Raw genomic sequence first — 24,940 nt, 5'->3', positions numbered from 1 at the left:
TATTTGTTTTATGTTGCATTCAATTGTGAATTCATATTAATGCTCATGTTACTCAAAAAAATGTCTGCAAAAAATCGCTAATATTTGCTAACGTCATATCATTACAGATTGTATGATAGTGCCACAGCATATGTCTGATCAGGGCGATAACTGCCGTAGACATTGATGGGGACTAATCCCCCCAATAATTAGAAATCGCTAAACCATTTTCTCAAATATTGCCTATTCGAGAGAGAACGAGAGAGAGAGAAAGAGAAATGGAAGTTGCGTGTATTCGCATCTATGTGTTTATCTTTTTAGAGTGAGTTTACTTAAAAACAGCGATTGTATCCTCTCGTCGCTGGAAAATATAATGTAGCGATTCTGTATGTATTTAATAAAAGTAGTGGGGCAGTGTTGACAAGTTTATTTTTTCCTGGATGTGTGAGCTGCGTGTTTCCGATATGTGTGTGTGTCAGTAAGCAGCTCATTAATACAGAACGACAATTAAAGGCTCTAATGCACACCAGCATATGTGTGTATTGTAAGAGCTAGACGACGAATGATGACGTGTGAAGGCATTGTAGTGGTGTCCCAATCCTTAGGGGAATATTTTCTAGGGGAAGGGGAAGGGGTATAAAATAGAATTGGGATTGGGCCTACTCTGTGGACTGAACTGGGCGATAGTCATCGCAGGATCTCTGTGTGCTAAAACATACATTTGAACGATAAAGCAATATATACACATGTACAGAGACCACAATACTCTTGTATATCTGCAGCGGTGGGATCTGACTGATCATGTGTTGGACAAACTGGGATGTCTGATCCTCAACACATCTGACTTTGGTCTTCAGAGATCTGCTGGTGGTTTCTAACAACATGAATTAATTAGTTTCACTTTCCACAAATACAAAACTCAAGTTTATCTTCTAGAAACACTAGCTGGACATACAAAATCTATGCTCTTTAGTGCATGCAAAGGATTCAGTTATTTAATCTAATATACAGTAAAAACAGTATTATAGTCAAATATTTAAAATAACTGTTCCCTTTTTAAATATATTTAAAGATGTAATTTATTCCTTTGATGCAAAGCTGAATTTTTAGCATCATTACTCCAGTCTTCAGTGCCACATGATCCTTCAGAAACCTTCTAATATGCTGATTTGCTGCAAAGGAAATAGATTTTTTCAGCATTATGAGATTGATAGAAATTGCAATAGAACAATATTTGTTTGAAATACAAATCTTTTGTAACATTATAATTGTCTTTATTGTCACATTATGAACTTTTTTTTTTATTAAAGTGTTTCTGTAAACATTTAGAAATTGGACTTATATTAATTTACTTGTTTTCTCACCTTGCTAAAAAAAGGAATATAATATAATATAATACATAATGAGAGAGAAATCGTGCAATAACAGTATTGTACACAAAAGTGAAATATCTAAACTAACTTTTTTGCAATTAAAATGTACAAAATAAAATGATTTAGAACAATATGGTCAAATTATCACATATAATTGCATTGCCGTACTATTTTAACTGTTGGCGACAGTCAAAAAGGTTTATGTTTCAATGACCTAATTTTCATAGTAACCTATTTAATAATGTTGACAACAGAAAAAGTGTAACAGGAAAGTGCATATTGTTTTACTGGGCAGACTGACTGTTCAGATGTAGGTCAGCACTATGTTAAACAGTTCTAAAACAGGCGTGATTGTGTGCAAGTGTGTGTATTTTGTGGGTGGGTTCCGTACAAGACATCCAGTTCCCTTGCAGAAAAGGTACACTTTTGTAAGCTTCTCTGTGGCTCTGAGATTGCATTATGGATTGTCAGATCTGTCTGTTCACATACGGAAATTACACTCCAGGGGTGTCAGGCTTTTGTAGAAATGGCCAGAGCAGGTTACACAACAGGCGATATTTGAGACCGAAAGCAGTGATTCTCAAGGTCCTCCGCACACACATGCTGATTCAGTTAGGCCTTTAGGAGGGCTCATGGGTGGGGGCAGCCGGTCTCAAGCCGACCCCAGCAGCCGGCGCTAGTGCTTGCCAGACCTGATTCTCCAGATGTGCAGACATTTGACTGCCTGCCCCTAACGTGAATGAGAGAAAATCTGCAGTGATAGAGGGATGTGTGGATGGAAGAAATGGGTTCCCAAGATCCAGTACCATGTTTAGACCAGCTGTCCATCTAGTGGGACTTTAGAGGCCTGTATTTAAGTCATAACAGGTGAACAGGTCTGTTCGATTCTTGGCCTGATGCCACTCTTTGAATGGGATCTGTCATTTTTCAGGATAGACCAAACAATCTGTTTGTTTTTTTTCATGGTAACATATGCATGTACTGTATATAAGTGTGCAGTATATATTGTGTGTGGTATGACGATTTTATACATCAGTCCTAATTGCTAAGATTCACGGGGGACCATACAAACAAAAAATATGGGCATTCTCTCTTTGGCGTAAATGATTAGGAACTATTAGCTGTCTCCTGTATACCTGTAAAACAGAAAGCTTGACTTGACCATTTTTGCATCCTTTTAACTTATATTTACACAGTTAACTGTAAAATAACAGAACAATTAAACTGAATCTTAAATATTTTATTAATTCGTTTACAGGAACCCTCCAAGCTAACCAATAGTAGCTTAGGAGAATAGTTTAGGACAAACCAATTCAGTAGAATGAAGCAGACTGTTGATTATAAAAGAGAGGAGCACTTCGAACAAAGCAGTTCACCAGAATGAATTGGACTTTCCAGCACTACATTGGAAAGAAAGCTAATAAGGGTTTTTGTTTGTTTACTTCTGCTCGTTCAGAAGAGAAGTTGCTTGTGCAAGCTTATAGTGTACAGTGGCTTTTGGTTGCGCCACTCAGACCAATAATTGTTGGGAAAAAGTAGATTGCTTCTGGAAAAGCTACACTGTTTTGAAAGCAATTGAGCTACTTTTCAGCTGCTGAAAATGTAGGTGAATTAGTAGCATTGGAATTGTTAGTTAGTTGTTTCCCAACACTGCACTGCGGCAGGAATAAATCAAGACAAGAGTAGCCAAGTGTCCCATGTTTGGAATTTGTGCTCTCAAATTATCCTGCCAAAGTGCACACACATAGAAGTGAGTAGTGAACAAACACACATACACACCATGAACACACACCCAGAGCAGTGAGCAAACATGTTTTGCTGCAGTTCCCAGGGGTTACAAGTCCGACTCTCTAACCATGACTGCCCCATACTACTATGCACAAGACTACTATTACTTCACTTTAAGTGTGTTATTCGCTCTGGTGGTTTGGTGCATGTTTAAAGCATAAATAAAAATAAATAAATAAATAAACAAAAACAAAGTACTTTTTCCTAGGGACACCACAAAAAGACCAAATTAACATTTAAACTAAGAAAAAAAAATGATGTGCATGTATTATTTTGTCATGTTATTTCCAGATCATTATTATTCTTCCAGCTTTAATTTACTGGTCTGATGATACCCTTGCGTCTACTATAATTTGGTCCAAAGCTCTTGGTCTAATCTACTTTATAAACCTCTTTCTGATGCCAATATTATGTGTTTACTGCCTCCTAACGGTTCAGTTTGGAACCTGACATTGGCTTACTGCTTACAGGGTGGATGCTCGGGGTCTTCATGTGGTGGATGTGACTGCAGTGGTGTTAAAGGGGCGAAGGTGAGATTGTTTTCCTCTGCTTGCTCCTTTATAGCTATTATTTCTGTTAGACACCTTTACTCGCATTAACTCACTCATAAAACCGATTCATTGATAAATAATGCCTAGAAATTGGGGGTAAATTCCTTAGAAGTTGTTGCCTATATTGTATGCATTTCCTAATGTCAGAGCACTAAACTGACATAGAAGGATCTGTTGCACCATCTAGTGGTGCGATTATGTTAACAGCATACGCTCTGTCCTGTGGATGTGGGATGCATATGAAATGTACGGTACTATGTGGAAAATGTTGCTTTATGTAGAAAAGGTGGATAGCACTAATTCACTTTAAATCTTTTGTTCATTCTTATTAGGGTGAGGTTGGGCTCCCTGGTTTGATGGGCCTTGTAGGATTTCCTGGATTGCCAGGGCCTGAGGGCCCCTCAGGGTCAATGGGACTAAGGGTAAAGTACTATACTGATTTGCTTCTCAAAATATCCCTTTTTTTGAGTGTGTGTATGTCCTACATACTAGTGGATCTCAACTGGCTTTGCTTTAGGTTTTATAGGGTGACCATATGTTTTCACACAAGCGTTACACTTGATTATTACATTTCACTCGTAGTAACAGATGACAGCAGTATTCACACTGGGAGCATGAGTGTGTCTCAGAATTTGGCCAGTTCACCGTAATGAAATAGCATCGCTCACACAGTTTGTGTAAGACCTATGTGAAATGCACTGTACAGCTTCAGGTACAATATACATACCCAAACAAAAATGCTAATTCAGTGAAGAATTAGCCTATTTTTAGAAGCACACATTACTTCAGCAAACTGTAACAAATTAGCCAAAGGATTGAATTTGTAAGCTAAAATGATGATAGAAGGATTTGGGTTTTTACCATTATAACAGTTTGCCTCTTAGTTTTTTTTTTTTTTTTTTTTTTTTAATGGCTCAATATGGTCACCCTAGGTTTTACAAATGGTGACCAATTAAATAAAGGTAAATAACCACCAAATTAACTAATGTACTTATCAAATGCAAATGGGCACAAGTAAACATGAATTGCAATATTTTTTCAATATTATTTTATGTTTTCTCCCAGGGAGATACAGGGGAGCCAGGAGCTCCAGGACAGAAAGGAAACAGAGTAAGTGTCCATAAATATCATATGCTAAATTGATAATGTTATAACATAGTCATTTTCTGTAAGGCAAAAAAATACAAATAATTAATTGTAATTAATCTTACAGTAGCAACACTTTGACACTGTATATTACTTTTACAATATTATATATTATAGAGGGTATTTTATTTATTTATTTATTTATTTTTATTTAATTTTTTTGTAGGGCCCACCAGGGGTGGCTGGTTTCCCAGGACACCCAGGTATTCCTGTAAGTTAAACTTCTGTTCAAACAAAATTGATCATCACTAATGAATTTTAGGAGAAACATAAACTCTCTGCATATGTATGTGTTTCTGCGATTGTTTTGCTTTTCTACAGGGTCTTCCAGGTCTAGAAGGTGCACCTGGACCTCAAGGAATCCCAGGCTGCAATGGAACAAAGGTACACTATGTTTGTTGTTTTTATGAGACATCTGCATTTTTTTATCCTTAAAATGCAAAGTGAGCATAAAGGGATAAGCCTCTACTTTAATTGTCTTAAATTATTCAGAAAATCCGAGGTGGGATTGAATAGAGGGGTTATTTTGTGTTTTGCAGGGGGACCGGGGTTTTCACGGAATTCCAGGTGTTCCGGGAGTGCAGGGACCACCGGTATGAGTAGTTTTATATCATATATGCCTCTAATATTTCAAATGTGTATCAGTGCTTATGTATTGTGCCTTTAGATAAAAATTTACATTTTACATTGTGTTAAAAATCACTGTATGTTTCTAATCCAGTCCAACAAAAGATTCCTGACTTAACAAATATATATATATTTTTTTCTGATTCTTACTCAGGGTTTTCCCGGTTTGAGGGGAGTAAAGGTATTCAATTCAAATCAATTTAATTCAAGTTTATTTTATAGTGCTTTTTACAATACAAATCAATACAAAGCAACTACAGAAAATTATGTTTCTACAATATTTAGTAGTAGTTTATTAGTGGTGACTGTCAGTTTGTATGCATATGATAGGATTTTTCAGAAAAGTGTATACAGACGATGAACATTATTAACAGCAATTATTATATGATGCAGTCACACTTGTAGCAATAATTGTTAGTTCAGTTTGTTGATTCAGGGTTAGCATCATCTGGGGTCCTCTGAGGGTCAGCATCATCTCTTCTCAGGTGTTCTGGATCCAGACGCTTGTGTATATCCTAGTTAAATATAGAAACAAATAGAGACATCAATAGGCTAGCTGCCGTTCCAACAAAGTAAAATTAAATAGTTTAACCCAAGCTAAAGAATAAGAATGTGCATTTGATCAGATGCAACTGCAGTCACAATTTAAGAGACACATTATTTGAATGCTTGGCAAAAGAGATGTGGTTTTAATCTAGATTTACACAGAGAGAGTGTGTCTGAACCCCGAACATTATCAGGAAGGCTATTCCAGAGTTTGAGAGCAAAATGTGAGAAAGCTCTACCTCCTTTAGTGGACTTTGCTATCCTAGGAACTACCAAAAGTCCAGTGTTTTGTGACCTTAGGGAGCGTGATGGATTGTAGCGTGGTGGAAGACTAGTTAGGTACGCAGGAGCTAAACCATTGACCGTAACTGATACAGAACTTAATAGGTAGCCAGTGCAGAGACTGTAAAATTGAGGTAATATGATCATGGAAAATGGAATACATTATAACTTAGTTTTGCATAATAAAGCATTAAGTCAAGAACGGCCATATATGATTTTACCATAAAGATGGGGAGTTCTTAAAGTGGTAATTCACTATTGGCTTTTAATTAAACTTTGCTGTCTATGAAGCACAAATGCATCTTGGTATGGGTAACATGGAGTAAGAGTGCACATTAATAATTTAACTATGCTACTGACATTGTCACAATATAAAGCTGGTTGAAAATAGGAAAGAAGCTTAACGTGAGTTAAGAAGAGCGCCTAAAACAACCGAAACCATGGTAAAATCAATAGAACGTACATTCTCCAGTGCATATTGCTTTTATAAAACGGTGGTAATATGATAAAAGACATCACTAATAATGAATTATGTTTTCAGAATAATGAATTCTTAAGTAGTATAGTTTATTAGTTATTGACATGAAAATGTTTTAGTGAAATTTGTGTATGCTCCTATTACACTCTCATAGGGAGATCCAGGTGGTGTTATTGGAGTACCCATCCCTCAGAAAGGAGACAGGGGCTTGCCCGGACCACCCGGTTCACCCGTAATGATTTTAATGCACTACTTTGTGTTCATGTTGAAAATACGCATTTACTATTGATAACTTTTATATTCTGTTTTATATTCTAACATGTTCCATTGTTTCCAAACTTTGTCTGATTTTTCTTTTCTTTTTTAGGGACAACAAGGATATCCTGGACAACAAGGGCCAGTCGGCCCACCTGGACCAATAGGACCTCCTGTAAGTCTAAAGTTAAAAAGTAGTTTAACCTAAAGCACAATTAACCAACACCAGTGAACCTGCTCCAGAATCTCACACCATGCAATTGTTCTTTGAAGGGAAGGTCTGGTGAACATGGCCAAAAGGGAGAGCCGGTAACCCTTTCACTCATTTCAAATCTATTGAATATATGATAAAGTTTGAGTCTAGACTCACTGAAGTGACCAGTGTCTGTCTTACCCGTCCTTTTTTTAGGGTGACAAGCTGACATTTATTGGTGAGAAAGGACAAAAGGTGAGGAACCATGGGCTCAAAAAACATCTGCCATAAGAACCTATAATAACACTTGCAGCATATGCTTGAGCCAGGCAAACACAAAGTAATAAACTAGATCTGCCTAAGTACTTCCTGCTATTGAACATGACTGGAAGCTGACAATATGATACAAACAACAAGCATAAGCATCAAACTCTGTAGCCCATTTGCACTTCTCACCTGTTGCATCACCAAAGCTGATTGGCATCTTTTCTGTTTTAGTCTCACTAAATATCATATCATATAATTTCCTGTTTCTTTTTTTCTTCAGGGAGAAATAGGTTTATCCGGTCCTCCTGGTCCACCAGGGAGACGAGAGGAACATGGAGTCTCTGAGACTATTTTTATACCTGGACCACCGGTATGATATCAAAAAGAAATTATTTGTGGTTTAAGTGTCCAAAATCTTGGAGGCTACATCTTTTATCTAAGTTGCCTTATTAAGTGTTCCATGTATCTTTTATATTTTCTAGGGTGAAAGAGGCTCTAACGGAGAGAAAGGAGAAAAGGTAAGTGGCAGCACAAAATTGTGGACTGAAATACAAATAGAACCACACTGTACAGAGTCTGTTCTACAATTGTATATATTAAAATATGTTATAATATTATATGAGTTTGTACATACATTATATATGATGATATATCATCTCTGACCTGTAATAGAAAATGTTACCTTTTGTTTAAATCATTGACTCTCTGAGTTTATCTAATCATAGCTGCTTTGGAATGATGTGTGTTGTGGAAAGCACTATACAAATAAATGTGAATTGAATTTGAAGGGGATAGTAATAACAAAGGTGACTATATGAGCCAGGATTTCTATATTGCCTAAAACATCCAAAGTAGTTTGACCAATAACATGCAGGTATGTTACATAATCAACCAATCGTATGGCGTGAGAAGGTCAGATCTACAGAGGACGATCAAAGCAATGCAAATACATGCACATGTTAGGTGTTTGTTCGTTCATTCAACTGTGCACCGATCATTGTATGACACAAGAGTACTAAGAGAGTGATTTGAATGCACAAGGAGCCGTCTGCTCTGCTCTCTATAGCTTTTATGAATGTCATACAATGATCGATCTGCACAGCACAAACAGCCAAAATCTGGATATTTAAGGCAATATAAAAATCCTGGCAAGGACGCGTCCTGGGAAAATGGCTCATAATGTCACCCTAGTAATAACAATTATTTTTGCCTTTGCCTTCATTACCAAGGGTTTTTGTGAACCACATCAACATGGAATCAAAGGTGAACCAGGACCACCGGGACCAATCGTAAGTGACCTGTACAAGAACACAACTGAATATTTACTTATTAAATATATTCATCATAAATCAGTCAACTTTAACTGTTACATTCAGTGGGGTCCCAATTTCATACACCACTAGCGAAAATTTGCTTTTCTAATTTAATAATACTGTCATCATAAAATCCACAAATCTTTTATAGTTTTAAGAATGCTGTAGTATTCGACTTATCCTTATTTTGTGTTAGACAGCAGCAAACAAGCTGCATTAACTCCACCCTGTTGCATAAAACTTCATCTTCATAGAGCATCTTGAATATCTGTAAAATTAACCTTATTATCATCAATGTCACTCATTTACTTTGTGTACTATTTCAAGGTTAATTATCAATCTTAACTGTATTCATCTTCTAAGCCATAAAGTGTCTTAAGCCATACAATAACTGGTCATCTTGATTTGTTTTAGTAATGATTGTTGACCTATCTCATCATACTGTATGATAATGTTTTATATATGATGTGAAATCTGAGCTTCACTTTATGTTTTCAAAGGGGAAACCAGGAAAAGATGGACAGAATGGAGAAAAGGTCTGGTGATCTTCAGATCTCATCAGCAATGTGGATACCTGCTAAATTCGATTGTAGTTAGTCATACTTTCTTATTTGAAATACTTATTTTTAAATCCCTTTGATTGTGATAGGGGGATCGGGGCATAACTGGTAATCCTGGCTATCATGGCTTTCAGGTAAGAAATCCCATCTTGAAGGGCCATGGGGTACCTCTAGAAATAAAATGCATTGCTATACATTTTTATTTTTATTTATTTATATTATGACGTTTGTTCATGTTAGGGGGAAAAAGGAGACAGAGGACCACCAGGATATGTAAGTGGTTACACAACTCCATAAAAACTCAGATTATGCCTGCTGTACTGAATCTTTACTGAACACTTACAAAACCACGCACTACTTCTGCACCTGATTGGCTTAGATCAATGTTATGAACTGGTAGCCGCTTATCTTACAGGGTGGTGGTCTTCCTGGCCCTCCTGGTCGTCCTGGCCCCCCTGGAGCACAAGGAGCGATAGGTAATATCTTCAGAATGTCTTGTCAGTATCTAGTTGTCCTGTCATAGTCTGCACTGTCTTTATCTGTTCAACTGTTTTCTTCATTTATTAGGTTCTCCAGGAGAGAGTGGAGGTCCTGGACCCCCAGGTAAGAAAACACTCTGATTAAGTGTTAGGTTGAATTAGGTCAGCATAATGTAGTAGTTTAAAATAATGACCGTTTCCTTCATGATCGTGGTTTACTTTAGGCAGGTATATTCCTGGTCCTCCTGGACCTCCTGGCGTCCCTGGAGAGATTGGCCATAAGGGAGATAAAGGAGCTGATGGACTGTCTCTTAACGGTTCAAGAGGAGCTGATGGACAACCAGGCCCCCCTGGACCGCCAGGACCAATCAGTAAGAACATCTTCAAACACAAAATTGCTTTTTTTCATGCTGTAATATTAAACATCATTCAGGAAGCTCATGGAGAGAATGGAGTGACCATATCATCGAAGAAAAAGTCTTTGATATTTATGATATGCACATTGGGTTAACATCTGGTAGTGATTAGACACAATGTATAAAGGGTCTTGGGTGGTTTCTTTGATTGCCCGTTCCAAAGTCTCATGGGCATTGTTACTTTTATTTTAGATGAAACATGTAATATCGAAAAAGGAGATAAAGGCCCTCCTGGACCTCCTGGGTTGCAAGGAGAGATAGGACAGAAAGGTAAGGAGGTCATTCAATCATCCATTTGTTTACTGTAGTTTTGGTTTCGTTAAAATTGGTTCTGAGTGTTTTTTGGCTCTTTCAGGTGATCAAGGTGAAACATGCACAGATTGCACTGTTTTTGGGCCACCCGGTTTGCCTGGTCCTCCAGGACCAAAGGGTCAGCAAGGTGAGAAGCAACGAGCAAGGCTTTTTTTTATGCATGTTCTTTATGAGATTATGCATCACACTGGATGTTTTCATTTTAGGTTTTCCTGGACATGTGGGGAATAAAGGAGAGAAGGGTGTAACAGGACCTCCTGGGTCTGTTGGAATTCCTGTATGTATATTTTCCATTATAATTTAACATTTATTACTTTTATATGTTTTTTGTGGAAGCAAAAAAATTCCTGGATACAAATGCATGAGTAGTGCACTGTGCCCACTATAAATGAGGATGCAAACATTGCAGAATCTCAGTATGAATTGTACCTTTCTTCTTGCTGTTCCTTGAATTTTAGGGTCAGGAAGGCTCTCCAGGTTTAATGGGTGCCCCTGGTGCTCATGGTGAGCCTGGTGATATCTTTGTGGCTCCAGGGCTGAAAGGAGATAAGGGTTTACCTGGTACTACTGGAGACAGAGGATTCCCTGGTGTTGATGGGCTCCCAGGAAACGATGGTCGGTCAGGGCAACCTGGACCCAAGGGAGAGCCTGTGAGTACCAATAGATCCGACCAAACAGACTTGACAAATAGCTGAATCCACTTTTGCATCTAATTTACTGTGTATCTGAATCCAACTGTCTATACTGCAATGTTTTGTTAAACATGTAATATATGTTAATTTGACTCAGAAATCTTGTTTCTGTAATTAGGCAAGATTTGGTATTAAGGGTGATCGTGGCCTAGATGGAGATCGTGGTCTACCCGGCCTTCCGGGTGAGAGAGGTCCCCCAGGTATTCCAGGCATAGGTCGGCCAGGTGAACCTGGTGAAAAAGGCTCAGAAGGTTTGCCTGGTGCACCAGGAAGGCCAGGATTTCCAGGTCAGTGATTTAGAGTAAAAATGTGCTTATCCACAGGTTGTCATCGTTCTGTTCTTTAAAACAGTCACAATCTCAAATATCTTTGTAGGAGCTAAAGGCGAAGCTGGTAAAAGTATAAGTTTACCTGGACCTCAGGGTGCCCCAGGACCTCGTGGAGAGACTGGCAGACCTGGTTTTCAAGGTAAATTCAGGTTCTGCTAATGTGTCATCCTGCTTATAATTATATGCAATGCTCTGATACAAAGCTGGTTGTGTTGACGTCTCTTTCACTTTATCACTCAGGTGACACAGGTTTTCCAGGTCAACGTGGAAATCCAGGATTCCCAGGAGACAAAGGTGACCCTGGACTGTCAGGAATCGGCCCTACTGGGCCCCCGGGGCCAAAAGGCAAGTAGTGTCTATAGGCGTCAAATTTAGTTTAATGGTGAAATGTGTTAATCCTCTGCATGTTTAATAATTAAACCTGAAAGTTCACTATTGATAAAATGGCAAAGAATAGTTGAGACTGACTTTTGCATAAATGGGTGTCAAATTATGTTTCAACTATCCAATCTAGACTGTAATACCTTTCTGACTATCCATCTTTCCCTCTTCTAGGACACTCTGGGATTACAGGTCCTGCCGGGATTCCAGGAGAACCTGGTCGACCAGGTCAGGATGGCTGGCCTGGTCGTGCAGGGACATCTGGTCAAAAAGTATGATGGTGGATGTCATTTAGACTTTTTAATGTGTTATAGTTATAACGAAATGGGTCACTTTTTTAATTGACCTTAAACTTTATCATATATAGGGTGAACCTGGCATGGGTCTTCCTGGTCCCAAAGGTGCCATAGGTTATCCAGGAGTGCCAGGATTTCCAGGGGAGAAGGGTATTCCTGGAATGCCAGGGGTTCCTGGAATTGAGGGGCTTACTGGGCCACCTGGATTACAGGGATTCAAAGGTACATTTATTGTGTTGGTTTCTCATAATACATTTGAATAGATTACTGAACAGATGTTCAGAAAGTATTTCCTTTAGAACTGACTAATAAACTTTTAGCAGACGCTTTTGTTCATGGGAGTTGAGTTCAGAAATTGAGATCAAAAGAGTAAAATCATATGAGCATTAGAAAAAACATCCCGTTGGTTTCACTGATGCATTGCCAAAAGTAGAAAAAAATATGTGTTGTGGCTTTATTAAACTTAACATTGTAGGGATTCTCTTGGTGAATTTAAATAAGGACAAAAGCTAAGGAAGGTGTCCCAGTGTTCCAGTCTCATTTCAGGTTAAAGTACAACCAGTTTGATCTTCTCCTGAGAAAAGTTGACCATACAAAATTGCCAATAACATGTATATAAATATATATTTTTAAAGGAAATCATACCAACCAATACTTTGCATAGGTTGCATTGTGTATGCTTGAAGGACAGTAGAGCACTGCAGTAGTTCATCTGTAATGACAAGCGCCTGGACAAGGAACCATCAGATCTTCATGTTGAGTGGAAATCTATGTACACGATCAATGCCAAACACTTTCCTCAGGTTCCTGGCTGGTTTAGTTGATGATAGTGTTTTTGAACTGGCAAGGCATGCAGATTTTCTCACAATGACTGTGGGGCATTTGAGGGTCAGGTAGAACAGTATGCTGCTTTTTAGATTTGTCTCAAATGAGGTGCAGTTTTTATGATGGCCAGTTCAGACAAGTGGATCTATTCTTGTAAGGAAGGTGTCAGACAATGATTTCAGTGCCTCAAGTGTTTTAACCTCAAACAGAAAGAGAGTGTTGGAGAAATGGCTTGAAAGAAATTAAAGGGGATGTATTCAGGGTGTATAATAACATTAATATTGACTTTTGCAGGTAACCCTGGACCACCTGGAGCTCGTGGTGCGATGGGGCCACCAGGTCCTCCAGAGCTCGGAGAACCTGGACCACCTGGACCAATGGGCCCACCTGGACGCCCTGGACCCTTTGGTGAGTTTTTCAATTGATTAGCACCCACAAAGTTTTATGTAAGGTATGGTACATGGTATGTAACTTGTTTGGATGATGCCCTAGGCCAGATAGGTATAAAGGGTGAGAAAGGTTATCAAGGCCTACCTGGTGTAGACATGCCTGGCCCTCCAGGTGACAGAGGTAGCCCTGGTGTCCCAGGTCTAGCAGGATATAAGGGTTTGCCAGGAGAACAAGGACCTCCAGGAAGAGATGGCTTCCCTGGTGAACGTGGTGAGAGTTTCTTGATACCCATTATTCCTGGTGTTCTCCTCGCACATGTTTGTTTACCTTAAACTGATTCATATGTTGATGTTTGTTTGTTTGTTTTATCAGGTCCAAAAGGACAAATTGGAATAATGGGAATGACAGGACCTCCTGGATATGCAGGGCCTGATGGGAACCCTGGAGAACCTGGACAAAAAGGTATTAGAACACAATTCCTATTATTTGGAATAAATAATATTTTGTTATCTTCATTTGACAGGGTCATAGTTAGAGTTGCATAAGCTAAATCTTCAGTTCGTTCTGTCTCTTTCAGGTGACCCCGGTTTGATTGGGATCAGGGGAGAGTTTGGTGATCCAGGTAACAAGGGTGAGAGAGGAGAAATGGGTTCACAGGGGCCACCTGGAAACATTACTGATTATCCAATGGACAACTTTAAAGGGGACAAAGGAGACAGAGGAAACAGAGGTACGGAGAGAGAGGTGTTTGTCATAGAGGTTTCAGGACCAAAACTAATTTCCATGCAACAGAACAACAACAAAAATTTTCAAAAAAAAATGTTAACAGTGTTCTCAGACATTGTTTTGTTGTTGTTGTTTTGAAAATGATCTAAATTATCTAATAATTTTGCAATAAAAGAGTTTCAAGGAAGCACACATCTCTGGATTGTTTGCTTCCATTGGTGTCTGATTTAAAATCAGTGAACTATAAACTGATTTGTCTTTATATTTTATCCTTGTCTATCAGGTGATCCTGGTCCTACTGGAGAAAAGGGGTTTCCTGGAACACCTGGAGACTCTGGAATGCCAGGAAAAGATGGAATGCCTGGTTCACATGGACAGCAAGGTTAGTCCCCTGATAATAATCTGTACTCAAATTAAAATGATGGTAGCTGTTAAGTATCATGATTCAGTAATGTTATTAAGAGAACATTATTTGATTATTGTGGCTTCACTCCAGGTGAGAAAGGAGACACTGGAGTCCCTGGGGAGCAAGGAGGAACTGGAGAACCTGGAAACCCAGGTCAAAGAGGAGACATGGGATACCCAGGTAAATATAGTGCTCTCCACTTCTGCATGTGGGTTGAAAACAAATAAAGAAAAGAAGAAAACATATTAAATAATACAAATTATTATTAATCATTGAGGCAGTTTTGTTATGAATAATAAACTCTAGTATTGTTGATTGCCGTTTGATCAATTTTAAGTTAACATTTTGTGGTTCTTTAGGTTCAGTGGGACCAAAAGGTATTCAGGGTGTTAGTGGGTCTCCGGGACATCCTGGATTTAAAGGTGTTGATGGCCCCAAAGGAGATAGAGGAGAGCCTGGTTTACCAGGAACAGGAATCCCCGGTCCCCCTGGAGTGAAGGTTTGTGTTGTTGTTTTAGTATAAACAAAAAGTACATTAACAATACAGTATAAGTCTTACTTGGTATATCTCATACTTACAGGGAAATGTTGGCACCCCTGGTTCCCCTGGGGAACCTGGACAGAAGGGACAGAAGGGTACAATGGGCATCCCAGGAGCTCCTGGAATTCAAGGACATAAAGGAGACACAGGATCGATTGGTTACCCAGGCAAGATGATTATAATGACTAATGCAAATTACACTGAAATACACTGTTTATCAGCCAGTGTCTTTAAAGGGGGGGTGAAATGCTATTTCATGCATACTGAGTTTTTTTACACTGTTAAAGAGTTGGATTCCCATGCTAAACATGGACAAAGTTTCAAAAATTAAGTTGTACGTTTGAAGGAGTATTTTTGTTCCAAAAAAACCTCTTCCAGTTTGTCACAAGTTTCGGAAAGTTTTTTTCGAGTATGGCTCTGTGTGACGTTAGATGGAGCGGAATTTCCTTATATGGGTCCTAAGTGCGCGCTCTTCTACCGGAAGAGCACGCGCTCCAGTATAGCAGAGCACTGAGAGGCTGAGCACAGCCTGATCAGAGCGAGAGCGTCGCGAAAAGTCACAAAAGAAGTGTGTTTTTGGTTGCCAGGGCAAGACAACCCTGCACAGATTACCAAAAGAGAAACAGCATTAAGGGACCAGTGGATGGAGTTTATTTTTACAGAGCATCAACGGAGTTGTGCAAGTGTTTTTGTTTGTTCCCTGCATTTCGGATTGCACATCGTTTATTTCTTAAGGATAATGCAGTCCCAACGGAAAAGGGTCACGATTGTGTGTTGGAACCGCAGGCGGTGAGTAAAACTGCTTCAAATATCTCTGTGTTGTTAACTTAGCTATCAGCGTGTAAGCACATCAAGTAAACAACATGCGATGTTGTCATCAAACTGCACTTTCCACATGTACAGCTTAAAAAAAAAAAAAAAAAAAGACGACATAAAGCTGTGTCACAGCTTCCACATGCTCTCAACTCAAAAGCCTACTGGCGCTCGTGATTCTTTAGCTCCGCCCACACGTCAGGCCTCTAGGCGCTCGTGTTTTTCCGGGAAAAATCGGTACAGACTATCTTTCTCTTATGAATATAATAAAACTAAAGACTTTTTGGAGTTATGAAGGATGCAGTACTACTCTATAGGTACTCAATATTAACAGGATATTGAGTGAAAACGAGCATTTCACCCCCCCCTTTAACACATTGAGACACTAATACAATCATTTTTCTTATAATACACTGTACCAATCATATTATTTTCTGAGCAGGCAGTCCAGGGAGACCAGGTGAGAAAGGTGTCAGTGGGTTGCCAGGGTCTCCAGGAGAACCTGGGTTTCACGGACGTCCAGGTAAGTCAAACTGAAATTCCCCTTGATATATGTTTAAGGCACCCATAATGTTGCTAGACACACTGAAAAAGTCTCTTTATCTTAGAAACCTTCTTAGAAACACAAGTGCGCTTGAAGTTTATTTAAAGCAAGCCTCAAATGACCTCTATACATTCAGTGGTGAAAATTCCTAATAATAATATTTATTATTATTTTTTGACTAGGTGAGCCTGGTCTACAGGGTCCACCAGGTCAGCCTGGGGAGAGAGGCAATGCAGGGGTAGATGGCATTCCTGGATTCAATGGAGAAAGAGGAGAACCCGGTAAGATTATGTAGCTCTAAAAGTGAAAGGTAGCTCAAAAAGTGCTTTAGAGTAGTGCACATATCTTGGACTCTTAAAAGACTCTTTTAGGGACAGTGGGTCTCTAATTCAGTAACGATTGCATAGTCAGATTTCTTCATTAGGAGGATAGGGCGATGAACCAGCAATGCAAAAGCAAGGAATTTTTTTCTGTCACATTCAACCACAGCTATCACTGTTCTAGACTGTTTATTCTGCCTCTGGATATATAGTCCAATCAGCATCAAGTCCAATTCTGTGGAGAACCTCCCCTTTTTGGATGATTTAAAATTTGATTGGTTTGTCTTTTTTGCATATGTATGGATTTAGTTCTTCCTAGACTTTTAATACATTTTGATTGCATTTTAGAACACAAGTAACTGATGCATCATGATCTGTTTGTGAACATGTTTGTATACTGTTGAAATGCACACATTTGTGCATATGTACTGTTAGTGAGACCCAGCTTCATTACAAACAATTGTTTCTCTTCTTCAGGTATACCTGGTATAGGATTGACAGGAGCAAGCGGAGAACCTGGCAGCAAAGGTCAGAATCACATATCCCTAATAATTAATTATAATAATTAGATTGTCATTTATGGAGCACTGGGAGGTCTACTTAAAATGAATGATTTTCAATGTATAAATTAAGGATAGTTTAGTGAAAAGAAACAAATTTGAATTAATACTTATTCTTATTTCCACACAGGTGACAGAGGCAACCCTGGTCTTCCTGGTTTGGCCGGGAGTCCAGGTATTCCTGGAACCAAAGGTGAGAAGGGACTGCCAGGATTCCAAGGGAGCCAAGGATGGCCTGGAGAGAGAGGACTTCCAGGAGCATCCCTTGAGGGCCCTAAAGGGGACAGGGGAGCTCAGGGACAGCCGGGAGAAAGAGGTGAATCCTTAACACCTCACTATTAAGGACATTCTGTGAAAGAATATTCCTATTATTAGTTGTATAAAAATGTAAGGGGGTCATTGTGGTTATAAAATGTAGTTGTCCCTCCTGTTAGCCAAAGAATGGTGTGTGAAACAGGAGTGACAGATGTGTTCTGCGTCATCTTACGCCCACATCACATTTTTACCACAGGTGTGACTGGTTATCAAGGCCCACCTGGAATACCAGGCAGTGCTGGAGCTAAAGGAGAAAAGGGAGATGTGGGCTTCCCTGGCCCACAAGGTTCTCATGGGTATAAGGGGGACAAAGGTTTCACTGGTGTTCCTGTGAGTTTAAGGCTTTGTCTTCTATAATAAAAATAGTGCCTTTAAAAGGATAGATAGTAGATCATAAAAAAGATAGTAGATCATTTAATACAGCTGTGCTCTGTAGGGTGAGCCCGGATTGCCTGGTTATAATGGACCAAAGGGTGAGATGGGACAACAGGGTGTTCCTGGTTTCCCTGGTAAGATTCAAGATGAAATTGAACTTGACAGGATGTTGCAGTGCATTTTCTGACTATCATACTTCATATTTATAAAAGGCAACGTTTGATAGAGATGGAAGTTTGAGTGGCTCTGTGTCATTCCAGGTATGAAGGGTGAGAGAGGAGTGATCGGCTCTAAGGGTGACGGAGGTGACAGAGGATTCCCTGGTCACAGAGGTATGAACAAAAAATTCGACTCAGTTTTCCATTGAATTATATTAATAACGTCTATCCACATTTATTCATATGAACATTTTAATTGATATAGCTAATGTCATATTGGTAGTAGACTTCAAATATATTGCTTTATGGTTTACATTATTGTACATAATAATAACAATAATAATTCTACTAATAATAATAACTGTATTCTTTTTTATTATTATTATTATTATTATTATTATTATTATTATTATTATTATTACTGAATAAAATAACAATGTAAAATATAACATAATTTAATTTCAATGTTGTACAGTATTGCAAATATAATAATCATTATTGTATTAAAATATAGTGAAATATTTTATAATAAAAATAGAAATATTTCACAGCTGTAGTTCTGTAAATTCAATGTGAAATAAATTGTCTAGAATGTATAAAATTGGAAATATACATCAGCCACATAATGACAAATGACATAACACAATATATTTACACACACAAAGTATCAGATCACATTTTGTGTGTCCACCAAACTGCTTCTTCAAATCCGTATTTGAGCGTGAATGTGTGGTGAAACGTCTTTACTATGGTAAATGGGCAGTTCAGGTCTGAATGCTCTATAGCTCATTATAAACATTCTTCTAAATTTCTGCTTTTAACGTTTTAATATAAGGAAGCGAAGGCCCCCCTGGACCCCCTGGGCCGAAGACATTTATAAAAGGAGATCCTGGTCTTCCGGGACCTCAGGGTCCCCCGGGTCTAGTTGGAATCCAAGGCGTCCCTGGACAGAAAGGACAACAGGGTGAGTGTTTCTGTTTCAAATATCTGAACTTCCAAATTTATGAAAACAGTCAGTTGACATGTCTTAATGCACAACCACGCTCCTAGGGGTGATGGGAACTCAGGGTATAAAAGGATATGATGGGACACCTGGCTATAATGGACATCCTGGGTCCAAAGGAGAGCCTGGACAAACTGGACCCTCTGGTAGGTGCACAGACACATCAAATATTAAGAGATCCAAGACAGAAGAAAAGTTCTCAAATGACTTTCATTTATAAGATTGCCAATGCTTGCTAATTTATTTCCTAAATATCTTTTCTGTAGGCCCCAGAGGGTACCCTGGTCCTCCAGGGCCTAGTGGTATCCCAGGTCGCATCGGCCATCCTGGCCCTTCCTCCATGGACCACGGCTTCCTCGTAACCCGCCACAGTCAGAGTGTTGGTGTTCCACAATGTCCAGAGGGAACGACGCCAATCTATGATGGATATTCACTGCTATATGTCCAAGGCAACGAGAGGTCACATGGACAAGACCTAGGTCTGCACAGCAGCCACACTGATCATGTATATATTATGAAATATTAATCAAAGTCACACAATCCCTGATGTTATGCTCTCTTTACCCTATAGGAACAGCTGGTAGCTGCCTAAGGAAGTTCAGCCCAATGCCTTTCCTCTTCTGCAACATCAACAATGTATGTAACTTCGCGTCTCGTAATGACTACTCGTACTGGCTCACGTCTCCCGAACCCATGCCCATGAACATGGCCCCTGTTACCGGTCAGAACATCAAACCCTTCATCAGCAGGTGTGTGATCTTTTATGAATCGTTTGATGTTTTCCGTGAGAAAGAATTCCTCGTCCTTCTCATGTGCATGCATGTTTTCCTGTGACAGATGTGCAGTTTGTGAGGCTCCTGCTATGGTGATAGCTGTTCACAGTCAGACCATCCGGATCCCTCCTTGCCCTCAAGGTTGGGATTCTCTCTGGATGGGATACTCTTTCGTCATGGTGAGGAGACTAAAGAAGCTTGTTTTTAGGGCTGGACAAAATACCAGTAGTCAAATCGCTAATACCGCTGTTTAATTAGATAGGTATATGTGCTGTCGGGTTCAGAGATACGGTGTTTCATAGCACCTTGGTTAAATTAACCTACTATGAATGTTGCCACTGAAACACTGTATTATGAGCTGCAAATGTATAAATGAACAGTGCTGACATTAATATAGAAACCGGCAGCACATATCTTTATTTGCTTGCAAAGGCTCAACGTTTTAATAAAAATTATTATATATAAGATTATAGATATATTAGTATTATAATATAATTTTCCAGTTGTACTGTACTATATATATATATATATATATATATATATATATAATTATTATTTATTATTATTATTATTATCACCCTAACCATTCTTGATTTCCCACCCAAATATATCTACATAAAAAATCCTGTATTTAATTTTTTTAAATTCCAAACTAAAGTACAGGATGTTCAACCCTGTCAACCAGTACTCAAAGGTCATTACAATATGACCTAATAAACAGGATGATATGAGAATGTGAACTTGTGTCTTCCGCTGTCTGTGTGTAATAGCACACCAGTGCTGGTGCCGAGGGCTCCGGTCAGGCTCTGGCCTCTCCGGGTTCTTGTCTGGAAGATTTCCGCTCGGCTCCCTTCATCGAGTGTCACGGTCGAGGCACCTGCAACTACTATGCTAATTCCTACAGCTTCTGGTTAGCCACCATAGAGGACAACGGAATGTTCAAGTAAGCTTTCACACACTTTATATTCTTTGCCTTGTAGGTTCTTACTATTTTTATGGATGCACTATTGTTTCTTCAGTTTAACACAGAATATATCATGTACTAAGGCTTATTTGTTTATTTGAAATACTTAAGCTACAGTATATATGCTACACCCATAGAGTACCTCAAAACCACAGTAAATCCTCTCTTTTACCACAAGAGGGCACAATCATTTCTAGTAGTGTTTTTATTGTTTTTATGTCTCAGTACGGTATTGAAGCATTAATAAAAATGAAAGTCATCCAACCAGGTCGATTGAAAAATATTAGAATAATAACAAAAACCGTTATATGCAATTAACATATTGGTCCAGAAAATAATTACTTATATGTTAAGTGTATCTTTTTAATTAATATTACTTACTAAAATTTAATTAAAAGTACTTACTAAAAATGTACAGAGTACAAAGATTACAAAACATGTATCTAATTTTAATAATTTATTTAGTATAAATGTAATACTTATTTATCAGATATTTTAATAAATTACTTAATAATTATATATGCAGTTTTTGAATGTTACCATACAAATATTATGCAGATCAATATGACCTATTATTGCCATTTTCTACAACAGAATAAAAAAAAAAAAAAAATTAATGACAACTTTTTTTATATAAACAATATATGTGACCCTGGACTACAAAACAAGTCTTAAGTGTCAATTTTTCAATATTGGGAATTTTACATCATCTTACAAAAAAACTTTCCATTGATGCATGGTTTATTAGTATAGGACAATATTTGGCCGAGATAACAACTATTTGAAAAATCTGGAATCTGAGGGTGCAAAAAAAACATCTAAATACTGAGAAAATCACCTTTGAGTTTGTCCAAATGAATTCTTAACAATGAATATTACTAATCATAAATTATGTTTTGACATATTGATGACAGGAAATTTACAAAATATCTTCATGGAACTTGATCTTTACTTAATATCCTAATAATTTTTGGCATAAAAGAAAAATCGGTAATTTTGACCCATACAATAATTTTGACCCGTACAATGTGTTTTTGGCTATTGCTAAAATAAAAATATACCCCAGTGACTTAAGACTGGTTTTGTGCTCCAGGGTCATCTATGGTTTGATTGCTTTAATATTGAATGCCGAGAGAAAAAAGTCAGAATTGCAAGATGTTAAGAAACAAATATATAAATTCTCCTGTCCCCTTGTTAAATGTCTGTTTATTGTGGTTACAGGAAACCCGTCCCTACAACGCTAAAAGCTGGTGATCTACGAACTCACATCAGCAGGTGTCACGTGTGCATGAAGAGGGTCTAGACCAGCCTCTGCACTCTGTCTGCTCTTTATATTCCAGTTTTACAAACAAACTACAATCGTATGGTGCTACTTCTGGGAAACCTTCAAGAACCCACAGAAAACTACCCGTCTCATCATTTATACCAATGGAACTTCAAGATCTGCTGGCACATTCGCCTCATATAACTAACTCATGTTTAACTAACATTGTTCCATTGTGTCTGATGGATAACACCTGTTTACACTTGCACTGAGTTTATGTATTAGTAAGCAGGTAACCATATTCATCAAGAGCTCACATGGATCGGATGCTATTCCATCCAGCCCTTCTCGTGTTCTCTTTTTTCAGCATTATTTATCATCCCACTTAAAGAGATCAGATGCAGATATCTTGTTTATTACTCTCTAAAACGCATAATCGAGCAACACTACTGACATTATAGAATTAAATATAAGTTTTCCTACTTCACAGTCAGTAAGTTTGTCAGCACCCTCTCTGTATGATGTAGGAATATTGTAAATATAGTGCTCTATTTAGTTAACACTCTGTCACTTAATCTTTTCAGGTAAATGCCATTGGTTTTGTTATACTTAATTATTTATGGAAACGTAAGAGATGAGAGTTTAAGCACCAAGAGGGTTTTCCTTTCTACACTGATTTCTCTGTGTTAACCACTGCACAAGACAATCGTGGCACATAAACTTTAATGTTCTGCACTTTTTTTTAATCAGAATGTGTCCTTCAGACTGAAAACTTACATTTATGAATCTGTGTTTTGAAGTTTGTGCTTGTTCATATGTGCTGGTCCACCTTCCTTTTGGTGCAAATGTTTTCACATGATGCTATTTAACTTCATTTCCATTCACACATAGGCAGACAGTCTCTTCTGTATCTGTTCAATCAGACTAGAAGTGCACTAGAAAGTCACCTAAGTCACCTTTGCATCTTTTTGTTGACTCCTCTGTTATCTCTCTGTTGACTTGAACTCATCAGCAAGCTCACCTGACTTGATTTCAACCACATCTATAACAAACTTCAAGAGGTTATCCAGAATGTCTGAAGTAAGCATCTTTAATTTGAACATTGTCCATGGATTCTGTTATATGACTTGCATTTCTTTTGTCTTAATGTCCCAGCAACCAGACCAAAGAACCGGCACATGTCCCCCTTACACAATGGATTTGTTGTTCATGATTTTTATTTTTATTTTATTTTTTATTGTTACTTTTTTTTTTTTACACTGATAATACTTGACTTCTGTCTACACTACTCGCTCCAAAACCTACCACGCAGTAGGGGTTAAATGACTTTAAAGTTGACTTTTATGTGATGAAAGTCGAAGTCGACTAGTCACTGATGACATCTTTAATGGGAAAATCAAGTCTGGAGCTGAGACTAGAACACCTTGTGCACAGCTATGGCATATGACACAGTGCTACTGCCCATGTGGCTATTGCTCGTATAACAACTCATTCTTATCAGTTCTTTTCTCTTTGGGTTATTATATTTCTCCCAGATTTCAGCTCGTTCTAAATCAGATAGCCTACGGATAAAGTAGCACAGCAAACATCACATTCATATGACTGCATTAGTGAGAGCGATTGCGGTTGAGAAATAATTCTACCTGGCAGCGTCTCTCTCTACTAGTAGTGAAGCTGTGGGATCTAGTTATTAAGAAATATATGCTTGCACTTTTCAGTTTCTAAGCTATTTCATTGAGAAAACACAGAACAGTGTTTATAGATTTCCGTGCTGAATGATTCTGTGTGTGTGCGATCCGCCAGTGATGTACGCACTTCTGTCTGTAGTCTATTTGTAGTCTACTTCCGTCTCAGTTTTGAGCATCCAGTAATATAATCACACCGCCCGTCTTGTGGAGCCTTTCAGAGTATACATTTATTTGTAATTTTAACTGTTTGGAAATTGAGCGTAAATGAGGAGGTCCTTCAAAGATTTCTTATCCTGTTGCGCCCTCTATAGGACAAGCAACTAGTCGTCGTCAAGCTTAAAGCGTCATGGCAGACCATTAAGTCGACTAGTGGTTTAATCAGTGCAACCCCATCCCCACAGTTGACCTTTTAGCAGAGTTCATCAAATTGTTCCATAAATTTAAAAGTGCCTTACAAGAATTTAATCATGGATGTGAGCCAATATATACGTACTATAATGTCATTGATCTCACACACTCGCTGTAGCTTTGATGTGCCCATGAAGTATTAACGAATAATATAAGTTGATTGCAATTTTTTAAAATATATATATATTTTTTCAGTGTCAAATGATTTCAGTGATGCCCCCACCCTATAATTTTTAATGCAATAAAATGTTTGTATAAATGTTTGATGGATTTGTCAGTTTTATTCACGAAAAAAAAAAAAAAAAAAAACTAAGTCAAACAGGTTTGGAACTACACGAGGGTAAGCAAATTATTTTTGGAAAGTATGTTATTATTATTTTAGTGTTATTTATACATTATCATAGTATTTATTAATGTTTTGAATTAGCTTTATTTATTTTAGTTTATTATTTTTAGACGGACGGACAGACAGATAGATAGATAGATAGATAGATAGATAGATAGATAGATAGATAGATCCACCCTTACTTAGGTTGGCCTGGAGAGGGCGATCCAAGTACACTCAACGTGGCAGCCCTTGCTACAATTCAATCCTGTCAAGTGT

General features: G+C 38.2%; 1 protein-coding gene across 1 annotated transcript in view; it reads left to right on the top strand.

The window, feature by feature from the left end:
• The window catches only part of LOC128019450 (collagen alpha-1(IV) chain), a 50,697-nt gene extending 26,098 nt beyond the window's left edge, over window positions 1-24,599 (top strand). Inside the window, exons 2-52 of the mRNA XM_052605437.1 lie at window positions 3,611-3,670; window positions 4,024-4,113; window positions 4,757-4,801; window positions 5,004-5,048; window positions 5,159-5,221; window positions 5,377-5,430; window positions 5,619-5,645; window positions 6,925-7,002; window positions 7,138-7,200; window positions 7,299-7,334; window positions 7,435-7,473; window positions 7,766-7,855; window positions 7,968-8,003; window positions 8,715-8,774; window positions 9,299-9,334; window positions 9,448-9,492; window positions 9,599-9,631; window positions 9,774-9,834; window positions 9,926-9,961; window positions 10,062-10,208; window positions 10,446-10,523; window positions 10,609-10,692; window positions 10,772-10,842; window positions 11,024-11,215; window positions 11,376-11,544; window positions 11,633-11,725; window positions 11,827-11,931; window positions 12,142-12,239; window positions 12,335-12,485; window positions 13,383-13,496; window positions 13,581-13,748; window positions 13,851-13,940; window positions 14,056-14,208; window positions 14,488-14,586; window positions 14,701-14,790; window positions 14,970-15,109; window positions 15,192-15,318; window positions 16,407-16,487; window positions 16,691-16,789; window positions 17,306-17,356; window positions 17,519-17,704; window positions 17,900-18,033; window positions 18,140-18,212; window positions 18,339-18,410; window positions 19,072-19,200; window positions 19,287-19,385; window positions 19,506-19,718; window positions 19,811-19,988; window positions 20,077-20,191; window positions 20,783-20,955; window positions 22,198-24,599. Of these exons, the coding sequence (XP_052461397.1) occupies window positions 3,611-3,670; window positions 4,024-4,113; window positions 4,757-4,801; window positions 5,004-5,048; window positions 5,159-5,221; window positions 5,377-5,430; window positions 5,619-5,645; window positions 6,925-7,002; window positions 7,138-7,200; window positions 7,299-7,334; window positions 7,435-7,473; window positions 7,766-7,855; window positions 7,968-8,003; window positions 8,715-8,774; window positions 9,299-9,334; window positions 9,448-9,492; window positions 9,599-9,631; window positions 9,774-9,834; window positions 9,926-9,961; window positions 10,062-10,208; window positions 10,446-10,523; window positions 10,609-10,692; window positions 10,772-10,842; window positions 11,024-11,215; window positions 11,376-11,544; window positions 11,633-11,725; window positions 11,827-11,931; window positions 12,142-12,239; window positions 12,335-12,485; window positions 13,383-13,496; window positions 13,581-13,748; window positions 13,851-13,940; window positions 14,056-14,208; window positions 14,488-14,586; window positions 14,701-14,790; window positions 14,970-15,109; window positions 15,192-15,318; window positions 16,407-16,487; window positions 16,691-16,789; window positions 17,306-17,356; window positions 17,519-17,704; window positions 17,900-18,033; window positions 18,140-18,212; window positions 18,339-18,410; window positions 19,072-19,200; window positions 19,287-19,385; window positions 19,506-19,718; window positions 19,811-19,988; window positions 20,077-20,191; window positions 20,783-20,955; window positions 22,198-22,279 (4,851 nt within the window). The 3' untranslated portion in view covers window positions 22,280-24,599. The remainder of the gene's footprint in view (window positions 1-3,610; window positions 3,671-4,023; window positions 4,114-4,756; window positions 4,802-5,003; window positions 5,049-5,158; window positions 5,222-5,376; window positions 5,431-5,618; window positions 5,646-6,924; window positions 7,003-7,137; window positions 7,201-7,298; window positions 7,335-7,434; window positions 7,474-7,765; window positions 7,856-7,967; window positions 8,004-8,714; window positions 8,775-9,298; window positions 9,335-9,447; window positions 9,493-9,598; window positions 9,632-9,773; window positions 9,835-9,925; window positions 9,962-10,061; window positions 10,209-10,445; window positions 10,524-10,608; window positions 10,693-10,771; window positions 10,843-11,023; window positions 11,216-11,375; window positions 11,545-11,632; window positions 11,726-11,826; window positions 11,932-12,141; window positions 12,240-12,334; window positions 12,486-13,382; window positions 13,497-13,580; window positions 13,749-13,850; window positions 13,941-14,055; window positions 14,209-14,487; window positions 14,587-14,700; window positions 14,791-14,969; window positions 15,110-15,191; window positions 15,319-16,406; window positions 16,488-16,690; window positions 16,790-17,305; window positions 17,357-17,518; window positions 17,705-17,899; window positions 18,034-18,139; window positions 18,213-18,338; window positions 18,411-19,071; window positions 19,201-19,286; window positions 19,386-19,505; window positions 19,719-19,810; window positions 19,989-20,076; window positions 20,192-20,782; window positions 20,956-22,197) is intronic.
• The last annotated feature ends 341 nt before the right edge of the window (window positions 24,600-24,940 follow it).

This window comes from Carassius gibelio, chromosome A9 (assembly GCF_023724105.1).
Source record: "Carassius gibelio isolate Cgi1373 ecotype wild population from Czech Republic chromosome A9, carGib1.2-hapl.c, whole genome shotgun sequence".
NCBI classification, from domain to species: Eukaryota; Metazoa; Chordata; class Actinopteri; order Cypriniformes; family Cyprinidae; genus Carassius; species Carassius gibelio.
The sequence above is the reverse complement of the archived record's forward strand: the minus strand, read 5'-3'. Positions and strand labels throughout refer to the sequence as shown.